The 12,472-nt window shown below is 38.2% G+C and overlaps 1 protein-coding gene across 1 annotated transcript in view; it reads left to right on the plus strand.

Annotated features, from left to right (window-relative positions):
• The first annotated feature begins 3,136 nt into the window (after positions 1-3,136).
• The window catches only part of LOC131958200 (uncharacterized), a 38,550-nt gene continuing 29,214 nt past the window's right edge, over positions 3,137-12,472 (plus strand). The window contains exon 1 of the mRNA XM_059323078.1: positions 3,137-3,755. Within this exon, the coding sequence (XP_059179061.1) occupies positions 3,683-3,755 (73 nt within the window). The 5' untranslated portion in view covers positions 3,137-3,682. The remainder of the gene's footprint in view (positions 3,756-12,472) is intronic.

Below are 12,472 nucleotides of genomic sequence, written 5' to 3' on the forward strand. Positions count from 1 at the left end.
GTCTACACGTTTTTAATTGCCAGTTTCCTGTTTTGACGGAAGTTAAAAAAAAAAACCCGCAATATGACACATGTCACATCCATTTATCACCAGCGGTGTCATCTTATAAACGTAACATGAATAAATCATTTATGAACATTTCTTACATTGTTGCAGCCTTATTCTTAGCATGTGTATTGTGTAATTGGAATGGCAAGTGTTGTTTACGTTTAACTACGTAATGATAAGTTATTTTAAACGAAAATAAAATGATACAGATGCAGTGGCGTAGCCAGGATCGTCTCAAGGGGGGGGGGGGGTTTACAATTTTTACCCGGGGACAAATTTTCGATTTGCACCACCACCCCTCAGACTTTTTATTTGCACCCCCCCCCTCAAACTTTCGATTTGCATCCCCCCCCTCAAACTTTCGATTTGCACCCCCCTCAGACTTTATATATATACCAAGGGGTATATGGGGGAGGGGTTATGACCCCCCTAACCCCCCCCCCCCCCCTGCCTACGCCACTGTACAGATGGTATAGTCCTAAGCAAAACATACATAAAATTTGGGTGTAAAAATTTAGGTTCTAAAACAAAAGAAAATTAACCTTTAATTAATACATTCTTAGTGTCTTTAAACGCTTGTTATAAAGGTGCGTATATTCGTTTTATTTTGTCCTTTTTACTTTCTCGTATATACGTAGTAGGCCTATAGAGAAAGTATTGTAATCGTGCAAAAAAAAAAAATCGAGATTTTTACAAATCTCGACGTTTTACACCTCACTGATACGGAAAAACATAATTTTGCAATCTTGTCCGTATGTCTGTGTGTGTGTGTGTGTGTGTGTCTGTCTGTGTGTCCGTGTGTAAACACGATAACTTGAGTACCGTTACAGCTAGGTTAATGAAATTTCATATATAAGTATTATATCAAAATCGTAGATCCGTATCAACTTTTGAGCGATTTCCGATAACCGGAAGTGGTACTTTTCCTACTTTGAATTTTTCAAAAGCCTATAACTTGAGTACTATTTCAGATAGATAAATGAAATTTCACATGTAAGTAAAAGATCTAATTCTCTACCTTCTGGTAAATTTTGAGTAATTTCCGTTGACTGGAAGTAGTAATTTACGCTACTTCCGATTTCTCAAAAAACTAATGTAAATTTTAAAAGTACTAATAATATTGCGCACTATTATGCGCTTTTTTATTGGGCGTTCACTTGGTGTGCAATTAATTTGTCTACGAGATTTTATTCTATTTTTAAAACTTTAAGTATTTAAAATGGATTAAAAATCATGTCTATAGCCCGAGTTCCCATCCCCTGTTATTTTATATAAGAATATTCGAGAAAGTTTAGGGGAGATCACTCCCGGTTTATTAGAATCTAGGAATTGTAAAAATCAAACATAAATAATTGAGAACTCATTAATATCACTTTAAACTGCCAAATCTGCATAAGTACAGTATTTACGTACAGTACTCACGTTTGATGCTGGTCTGCCAGACTTGACCTTGCAGATCTAGAGACCACTGCCATCACAGGTTGAGCAGACGCCAAAGCTTCCAGACATTCGATCTATTTGGCATGGAGGATTGCATAATTTCTGCATTAGTTGTGCTAATACAATTGAGCCCTCTTTCTAGATTATAAATTTCTCTATGTAACATTTACCCTCAGTAACTTTTTTTTTCTGTAACTTTTTACTTTCTCGTATATACGTAGTATAGAGAAAGTATTGTAATCGTGCAAAAAAAAAAAAAATCGAGATTTTTACAAATCTCGACGTTTTACACCTCACTGATACGGAAAAACATAATTTTGCAATCTTGTCCGTATGTCTGTGTGTCTGTCTGTGTGTCTGTCTGTCTGTCTGTCTGTGTGTCCGTGTGTAAACACGATAACTTGAGTACCGTTACAGCTAGGTTGATGAAATTTCATATATAAGTATTTTATCAAAATCGTAGATCCGTATCAACTTTTAAGCGATTTCCGATAACCGGAAGTGGTAATTTTCCTACTTTGAATTTTTCAAAAGCCTATAACTTGAGTACTATTTCAGATAGATAAATGAAATTTCACATGTAAGTACACGATCTAATTCTCTACCTTCTGTTAAATTTTGAGTAATTTCCGTTGACGGGAAGTACTAATTTACGCTATTTCCGATTTCTCAAAAACGCATCTAAATTTATAAAGTACTAATAATATTGCGCACCATTATGAACATCTTTATTCGGCGTTCGCTTGGTGTGCAATACTTTTTTCTATGAGATTCTATTTTATTTTAAAAAGTTTATGTATTTAAAATTGATTAAAAATCATAACTATATCCCGAGTTCCCATCCCCTGTTGTTTTATATAAGAATATTCGAGAAAGTTTAGGGGAGATCACTCCCGGTTTATTTTCTCTTGCTGTGACTTTTTCTTTTAGTACATTTTGCTCTTTTTAATTTCATATATCAGTAAATTTCTGCTTTACAGCATTTTCTCTCTAGATCTTTTCCTATAACTTTTTTCTTTGTAAATATCTCTAAGTAGGCCTACCTTTATATCTTAATAGCTTCATCTCTGTGGATCTTTTCTTTGTGGATCTTTTCTTTGTGTATCTTTATGTCAGTAACACGATCCCTTCGTAACTTTTTACCCTCTCGTGCATTTCATTAGTTTTTATTTTCTAAAATAATAGTTCGTTATTCTGTAACTTTTTTTTTTATTGTTGCATAAGTTCCCATAAATCTCTTGCTAGTTGATTTGAATTACTTAAAATTTATCTGGCCAATTTCCCCCTTAGCCCAAGTGTTGTTGTTCCCTTACCGGTGGCAAACGCCAGTAGTTGTCGGGATTGTACGGGCCGCTCCTTCAGCCGTCTGGTTAACGTGTGGAACCACACCGTGACGGATGAAGACAATTTTCCAGGCGACACCCAGACACACAAATGAAACAAGGTGGATTCAAGTACGCTATTCATAATGAAAAAAATGGGGAGGGGGAAATGGTGCGTTGAAAAAAGAACCTTAAAATTTTTTTTTGCTAGCGCCACGAGTCACCGGCCCCTACCCCCGAGTGATCTCCCCGCTCGCTAGCGACGACGGCGGACGGCGGTCCAACCGTCGCGGCGTCGCTCTTCTGTGAGTGGGGGTTGAAAAAAAATACACCGCGAAGAAGGTAGACGGGGGCTGGCGTTAAAAGTTTGTAGTTGCGGGGAGGTCGCGAGGCTAGGGCGCATTACTTGAGCGTGAGTGGATGTAAACAGGCCAGCGATTACCGCAGTGAGTGTTTTTGTTTGAGAAAAAAAGGGGAAGTGTCCGTGTCTTTCACCTGAAGGCGGAGGAAAGGGTTGCTGTTGTGATTCGTATACGGACCAGTGATCTATTTATTTATAAATATTTGAGGTTTATGTTTCTGTTTACCTCTCGACCCGACGGGGTAAACATCGGTGCGTGTGTGTGATCAAGCGTGGTGTAGTTTATTTCATCAATGAGCTGAGTAAGGTAGATGAAAACGTTCATTGGCGTGGTCGTCTTACGACTTTATAATTAATTAGTGCCTGGATGATTATTTCTGCGTTATACGCCAGACCAGGATGGTGTCTGCTTCACGGATGGCTGACCACCTGAGTTGTCTGGAACCCAGGTGTAGGTGAGCACAGGATCGTTGAGTGCTGACCAGTAGGTGTTGACCTAAGGGGAGCTACAATGGAGGTTTGCTGGACACAGAGGATTTACCTGTTGAGCCAAGTCTTAATGGTGTGGGTCACTTCTAGCTATGGTAAGTAATTTTTTTCCCCTCTTGAAACATATTCTGCGGGCCTACTGTAGTGAGCGATTATGGTTGACAATAATAAAATACAACATAAAAATGAAGTAAGTTTTATTAGCTCATAAATCAATGACTAACAATTTAATTAAGCAAAAATTAATTTAAAAACAAGTTTATAAAACTGTGTACAAGGCTAGCTAACCTAGCTAGATTTATTAAAATGTTTCAAACTTAATGTTCAGTTTAATATGCGAAACGTCAGTTAAAAATTCAATAAATATTTTATAATGAGTGTGAGTTTTTTATATCATAAAATAAAATGTCAAATAATATAAAATGATTAAAACAAGCGCGCTCTGACCAGAAAACTGCAAGTAAGAAAAACATATCGACCTAAATTAGAGATCAACCGCAAGGACAAACGTCACTACACACGATTAGTAACACACGTCCAGACAAACGTCACTACACACGTCCAGACAAACGTCACTACACACGTCAGACAAACGTCACTACACACGTCCAGACAAACGTCTTTTTATACGTCGCCGACACGTCATCTTATAATAGCCTGATAGTGTGCCGGTCTTATGTTAGATTTAAGCGTCTCTAATTTCAAAGTCTTATATTTTAGTGTCTTAAACATTGAAAGATATTAATATATATGTAGTTTGTTTAATCGCCCAAACATTAATGCTATATTTTAATGCGTTCAGTCGTCCGTGTTAGCTTAAGGACACATTGGTAAGATCTAATTTCCACCGTTGACTTTAAAATACCTGCACCGACATACACATTAGCTCGTGCTGCTTTGCTATACAGGGTACACTAGTGAGCTCAAAATTTTGTCTACCAACTTACTAAAGAAAGACATAAACAGAATTCTTTTTACACAGATAAGCAGATTTTAGACCTAAGCAGATTTTTTTTAGACATAAGCAGAAAGTATTTAGACGTATGTAGAAAGTCTCCAGACCTAAGCAGAATTTCTTTTAGACCTACGCAGAAAGTATTTAGACCTAAGTAGAATATTTTTTTTAGACCTAAGAAGAAAGTCTTCAGACCTAAGCAGAAAGTATTTAGACCTAAGTAGAAAGTATTTAGTCCTAAGCAGAAAGTATTTAGTCCTAAGCAGAAAGTATTTAGTCCTAAGCAGAAAGTATTTAGTCTTAAGCAGAAAGTATTTAGACCTAAGTAGAAAGTATTTAGTCCTAAGCAGAAAGTATTTAGTCCTAAGCAGAAAGTATTTAGTCCTAAGCAGAAAGTATTTAGTCCTAAGCAGAAAGTATTTAGTCCTAAGCAGAAAGTATTTAGACCTAAGCAGAAAGTCTTTAGACCTATGTAGAAAGTATTTAGACCTATGTAGAAACTCTTTAGACCTAAGCAGAAAGTCTTTAGACCTATGTAGAAAGTCTTTAGACCTATGTAGAAAGTCTTCAGACCTAAGCAGAAAGTCTTCAGACCAAAGCAGAAAGTATATAGTCCTAAGCAGAAAGTCTTTAGACCTATGTAGAAAGTCTTTAGACCTATGTAGAAAGTATTTAGACCTATGTAGAAAGTATATAGTCCTAAGCATAAAGTATTTAAACATTTACCTTTTCCCTTGACAAACCCGGGACTAACCCAATAAGCCGTTTACGTGCTTCTTTTGTCAATGTCCCCCTCTACAGCGTGCCTATTTCTGCCGTATTTAACCCAAAAGATCGGTCTGTTTTTTTAAAACATGAATAGAAATAAGAAGAGTACATTTCGCTAATCGCCTGCTACGTTGGATGAACAAGGATAATGGACCGCGGAAAGGGGCTTTGAGATCAGGTATATAACCGGCTATTGTAGCATACGAACGGCAGTTACGCCGAACCCACATCGCTGACGATGAAATCCCCGGAGCCAATTTGAGCTAGAACAGGTATATTATACCTGTTGAGCTAGCTCACTTGGGCTCAAGTTGTATAGACCATCAAGAGCGATCTTGACTGAATGAAGTTGCGGCGGTACGGGCCGCTTGACGGGGGGACAAGGACCTGTTAACAAATTGACGGCATCCAAACTGTGTCGGTAGATGCCGATAGAAGTTCTGGGGGACAAAATACACCAGCGATTACATCAGTCAATTATCCATTAGCTCATCATTTATATTCGCACTGTGCACAACACATCCAACTGTGTTGAAAATAAAACACGTGTGTTGTGTCGTTAGACGTGTTGTAGCCATAAAATAAATTTACCACTCGGAGAAAAATAGAGAAATAATGAAACATAACGTTTCTATTTTTTTGAGGGTTGATATAATTTGTTTAGGTATGAAGCTAGCGGCATGATAGTTGCTTGATTCAGCATTCAAAAGTCTTACATTCCTTATTACAGAAAGCCAAAATCTTACATTCCTTATTACAGAAAGCTAAAGTCTTACATTCCTTATTACAGAAAGCCAAAGTCTTACATTCCTTATTACAGAAAGCCAAAGTCTTACATTCCTTATAACAGAAAGCCAAAGTCTTACATTCCCTATTACAGAAAGCTAAAGTCTTACATTCCCTATTACAGAAAGCCAAAGTCTTACATTCCATATTACAGAAAGCCAAAGTCTTACATTCCCTATTACAAAAAGCCAAAGTCTTACATTCCTTATTACAGAAAGCCAAAGTCTTACATTCCTTATTACAGAAAGCCAAAGTCTTACATTCCTTATTACAGAAAGTCAAAGTCTTACATTCCTTATTACAGAAATTTTATTACATATATCCTTGGATGAGTTATTGCAAGAATATTAAGTTTGGATTTGACCTATCTTGATATTTTCGGATCAATACACACACAAGTTAAAGGTACAGCTAAAAAGTGAACCTTCTAATAACTAGCTTGACACTGACACCAGACCCTATTATAGAAAAGCATTATTTATCAAAATCCTGTATCTCGACTATGTCAGGTATGTTACCCCATCCCTCTCCAACAATTGTTCACTTTTGGTTTGATGTCACCCCTCTCCCCCACTACTTAAAAAAAAATTACGTGATTAAACATTGTTTTGAAAGTTAGTTTACTTTTTATCAAATGGGTGTCACCCCCCCCCCCTCACACACACACACACACAATCCACTCCCGCCCCGTGACGCTTATTATATACAACTATTATAGCCAGGAATTTCAAGTCAGTGGTCATCTTATACGCAGGATGTCGTCAATTTAGTGCGAGTGTATCCTAATTCTATTTTAAAACTTAAAAAATTGGATGGGGGGGGGGGGGGGTTATGTATAGGCCTGAAAATACCATATTTCTTTTCCCCGACCAAATAGGTACACATGTTAAGAGTCGTTTAATTTTAACTATCGACACAAATGAACTGAATTTAGGGAGGGATTCCGTGTTTAGTTTGATAAGACACCAGACAGTGATTCAGTTCTATCCAAGGCGGCTGTCTCTAACGATCGCGGTGCACGAGACGTGTCTTGAAGACGCTAGTCTAGACGGGTCATCCCACAGTGATATTGTCCAGGACAAATCTATCTCGCTGTGGGAATTCCCGATGAGAAAATATGTTTCCTTATATTGGCTGAGTTCCATTTAGGGCAACATAACATCCATGTTTGTAAACAACACACAAGGACACACACAAACACATACGTGCTCGTATATATATATATATATATATATATATATATATATATATATATATATATATATATATATATATATAATACAATGTATCAACATAGCACGCATATCACGGAGAAGTGCTATCTACATCATAAAAGGGGAGGGTGAACCCAAGGCCTTATTTAAGCGGACTCAAAAATGTACACTTGTATATGTATGTATCGAATGTATATTATTATGATGAATATGCTGTAAATGAAGTTGGTTATAAATGTTTTGTATGGCGTATATTATGTACATCGTATTTTTAAAAAAAAAATTGAATCCGTCCCGCTTTATTCAGGAGCGTTTCTTGACTCTGTCCTGACTCCAACACCTCTCGAGTCTGTAGAGAAGAAAAGTGCCCATGTTTGGAATAAAAAGGGAAGATTCCATGTGGACCACTAAGAGAAAAACCTGATTGTTTAGATTGTAAGACGTACTTGGTTGTTTGATGAAGTTTACCCAACGGTCTTAACGTGGTCGGGCTAGGACATGGTCCTATAGGCTTATATTAGACGTATACTTAAAGACTTTCACTAATATTAGACATATACTTTTACTATAAACTAGTATTAGGCCCAACACCAACTCTTTGTCGGCCGAGGACATTGTCCTATCCGACCATTTCTTTCAGCCAGCCTACTTGTGTCATGTCCTCCCCGACAATTTCGTTCAGCCAGTCTACTTGTGTCACACGACTGGCATCTAGGCACGTTCTGCGATCACCAGAGAAAACAACGGAGGGCCCCTGTGCCCCCCGGACAGAATGGTCGACTGTTCCAGGTCACGTGATAGCCGTGGCAAGCCTGGCTGATCGAACAGACGGCGTACAAACACCAACACGCACTGATACGTAAGCCATCAGGTCCAGCTAATGGGTACTCACACTGAAGAAAGTGAAAAAATGTAACATGCTGGTACCATTGTATGGCCAAGGTACAACAAACTATTTACTGTTTAAACTTGTTAGATGTTTTTTATACAGGCGATTGGTTGATTAAAATGTTTATCGTATTTTTAAAAGGTTGATGTTTTTAGCATTATTGTTGTGACCGATGTTCTTTCTGTCATTAGCATGAGATTTATAATTAGATTCACAAGTTTAGAGTTGTACATTTTTTTGTGTAGCACTGGCATAGTATTGTAAATGCGTTCGGGGAGGGTAAATCATAATAGATTCAATTAACAAAATCGTAAGGTACGAATTCCAGTTATAATTATTAGGGATAGGGTAAAGTTTAATCATCCTTCTCAAAAGCCTATGCGTATATATATATATATATATATATATATATATATATATATATATATATATATATATATATATATATATATATATATATATATATATATAGAGAGAGAGAGAGAGAGAGAGAGAGCATCTATACACATAAATAATGTACATACATGTGTGTTTTGTTTTATATACATGTATATATTTTTTGACTATAGATATAACGTGTACAATGTGAATTGGCATTTGTGCATCTCAATGCGACATAAACTAAAGCAGGGGTCTCCAAACTACGGCCCGCGGGCCGGGTGCGGCCCGCGAGGTCCTCTCTTCCGGCCCGCGGAGATCTTTTTGTCCACGGAAAAAAACGTTTGTTGGTGATGGCTGAGGAATTTTGCCCAGAAAAATCAAAGACACACTGGAAGAAACTGGCCCTCGAACTGAAATTTTATAGTTAATGCGGCCCTTGGACTGAAAAGTTTGGAGACCCCTGAACTAAAGAGACTGGTCAGGCAAGCATTGAGTAATTATGTATTGATTTGTTGACAGCGCTAATTAAGCTTATGGCCGGCTGACCTCTTAAAAATGTCGTCATAGAATGGTTGGGGACATTCCAGAACCGATTGAGTCCCACTTAATCCCTACATAACTGATGTATGGCTGTTAGGTTTGATGAGTCCCACCTAATCCCTACATAACTGATGTATGGCTGTTAGGTTTGATGAGTCCCACTTAATCCCTACATAACTGATGTATGGCTGTTAGGTTTGATGAGTCCCACCTAATCCCTACATAACTGATGTTTGGCTGTTAGGTTTGATGAGTCCCACCTAATCCCTACATAACTGATGTATGGCTGTTAGGTTTGATGAGTCCCACATAACTGATGTATGGCTGTTAGGTTTGATGAGTCCCACTTAATCCCTACATAACTGATGTATGGCTGTTAGGTTTGATGAGTCCCACCCAATCCCTACATAACTGATGTATGGCTGTTAGGTTTGATGAGTCCCACTTAATCCCTACATAGCTGATGTATGGCTGTTAGGTTTGATGAGTCCCACTTAATCCTTACATAACTGATGTATGGCTGTTAGGTTTGATGAGTCCCACTTAATCCCTACATAACTGATGTATGGCTGTTAGGTTTGATGAGTCCCACTTAATCCCTACATAACTGATGTATGGCTGTTAGGTTTGATGAGTCCTACCTAATCCCTACATAACTGATGTATGGCTGTTAGGTTTGATGTGTCCCACTTAATCCCTACATAACTGATGTATGGCTGTTAGGTTTGATGAGTCCCACCTAATCCCTACATAACTGATGTATGGCTGTTAGGTTTGATGAGTCCCACTTAATCCCTACATAGCTGATGTATGGCTGTTAGGTTTGATGAGTCCCACTTAATCCTTACATAACTGATGTATGGCTGTTAGGTTTGATGAGTCCCACTTAATCCTTACATAACTGATGTATGGCTGTTAGGTTTGATGAGTCCTACCTAATCCCTACATAACTGATGTATGGCTGTTAGGTTTGATGAGTCCCACTTAATCCTTACATAACTGATGTATGGCTGTTAGGTTTGATGAGTCCCACTTAATCCTTACATAACTGATGTATGGCTGTTAGGTTTGATGAGTCCTACCTAATCCCTACATAACTGATGTATGGCTGTTAGGTTTGATGTGTCCCACCTAATCCCCACATAACTGATGTATGGCTGTTAGGTTTGATGTGTCCCACCTAATCCCCACATAACTGATGTATGGCTGTTAGGTTTGATGAGTCCCACCTAATCCCTACATAACTGATGTATGGCTGTTAGGTTTGATGTGTCCCACCTAATCCCTACATAACTGATGTATGGCTGTTAGGTTCGATGAGTCCCACCTAATCCCTACATAACTGATGTATGGCTGTTAGGTTTGATGAGTCCCACCTAATCCCTACATAACTGATGTATGGCTGTTAGGTTTGATGAGTCCCACCTAATCCCTACATCACTGATGTATGGCTGTTAGGTTTGATGAGTCCCACATAACTGATGTATGGCTGTTAGGTTTGATGAGTCCCACCTAATCCCTACATCACTGATGTATGGCTGTTAGGTTTGATGAGTCCCACCTAATCCCTACATAACTGATGTATGGCTGTTAGGTTTGATGAGTCCCACATAACTGATGTATGGCTGTTAGGTTTGATGAGTCCCACCTAATCCCTACATAACTGATGTATGGCTGTTAGGTTTGATGAGTCCCACCTAATCCCTACATCACTGATGTATGGCTGTTAGGTTTGATGAGTCCCACCTAATCCCTACATCACTGATGTATGGCTGTTAGGTTTGATGAGTCCCACCTAATCCCTACATAACTGATGTATGGCTGTTAGGTTTGATGAGTCCCACCTAATCCCTACATAACTGATGTATGGCTGTTAGGTTTGATGAGTCCCACATAACTGATGTATGGCTGTTAGGTTTGATGAGTCCCACCTTATCCCTACATCACTGATGTATGGCTGTTAGGTTTTGATGAGTCCCACTTAATCCCTACATCACTGATGTATGGCTGTTAGGTTTGATGAGTCCCACCTAATCCCTACATAGCTGATGTATGGCTGTTAGGTTTGATGAGTCCCACCTTATCCCTACATAACTGATGTATGGCTGTTAGGTTTTGATGAGTCCCACCTTATCCCTACATAACTGATGTATGGCTGTTAGGTTTGATGAGTCCCACCTAATCCTTACATAACTGATGTATGGCTGTTAGGTTTGATGAGTCCCACCTTATCCCTACATAGCTGATGTATGGCTGTTAGGTTTTGATGAGTCCCACCTAATCCCTACATAGCTGATGTATGGCTGTTAGGTTTGATGAGTCCCACCTTATCCCTACATAACTGATGTATGGCTGTTGATGAGTCCCACTTAATCCCTACATAACTGATGTATGGCTGTTGATGAGTCCCACTTAATCCCTACATAACTGATGTATGGCTGTTAGGTTTGATGAGTCCCACCTAATCCCTACATAACTGATTTATGGCTGTTAGGTTTGATGTCTTGTGTTTTTATGTCTGTGGGCTACTGGGGTTTATCGCTTTCTGTTTGTCAGTGTGCTTTTATAGCTGAGCGTGAGTTTGGTCGTGCTTATATAGCTGTGTGATTGTATGGCTGTATACTCGTTAAGGTGTACGCTTGTATAACTGTGCTTATATAGTTGTGTGATTGTATGGCTGTAAACTCGTTATGCTTGTATAACTGTGCTTAAACAGTTGTACGCTTATATTGCTTGTATGCTCGCCGTGTACTTGCACGGCTATCTAAATTAAATATTCTCTATACTGAATTATGTCGTCGAATAGTTTTCAAAGTCCAAACCAAGTCACGGACCACCTTGTTTTAAATGAATTGAATCTCCATGCATTAGACTTGTATTTCACGCTTGCTATTTCCTCTGACAGAGAGGTTTCTTACCCTCGCCTACATTTGTGTAAGGGCTTATCTAGAAGTGCTTACACAATGATCAGTCGTTTGGCTTAGTATTTAATTACCATGGTATTTAATCTTCGCTTGCTAGAACAAACGTTAAAGGAAGATTTCTAATTTTTATGTCTCGATCTCTTGTGTTGACAGTTAGCTAAGTCCTTAAATTTTTTAACTGAAACAGATAAACTGATTTCCTTTTCGTAAGCCGTCATTCATAATTATGACTACTTGATTAAATCATCAAGCGTATTAATTATTTTTCACTTAATATTTTAATGAAATATTTTCAAAACATCAAGAAAATGATCAACTTTACACCAAGACCTAAAAGATAGCCACGCAATGTGTC

The sequence above is a fragment of the Physella acuta genome, unplaced genomic scaffold, assembly GCF_028476545.2.
Source record: "Physella acuta isolate Inbredline_101_S28 unplaced genomic scaffold, ASM2847654v3 ptg001299l, whole genome shotgun sequence".
Classification (NCBI taxonomy): Eukaryota; Metazoa; Mollusca; class Gastropoda; family Physidae; genus Physella; species Physella acuta.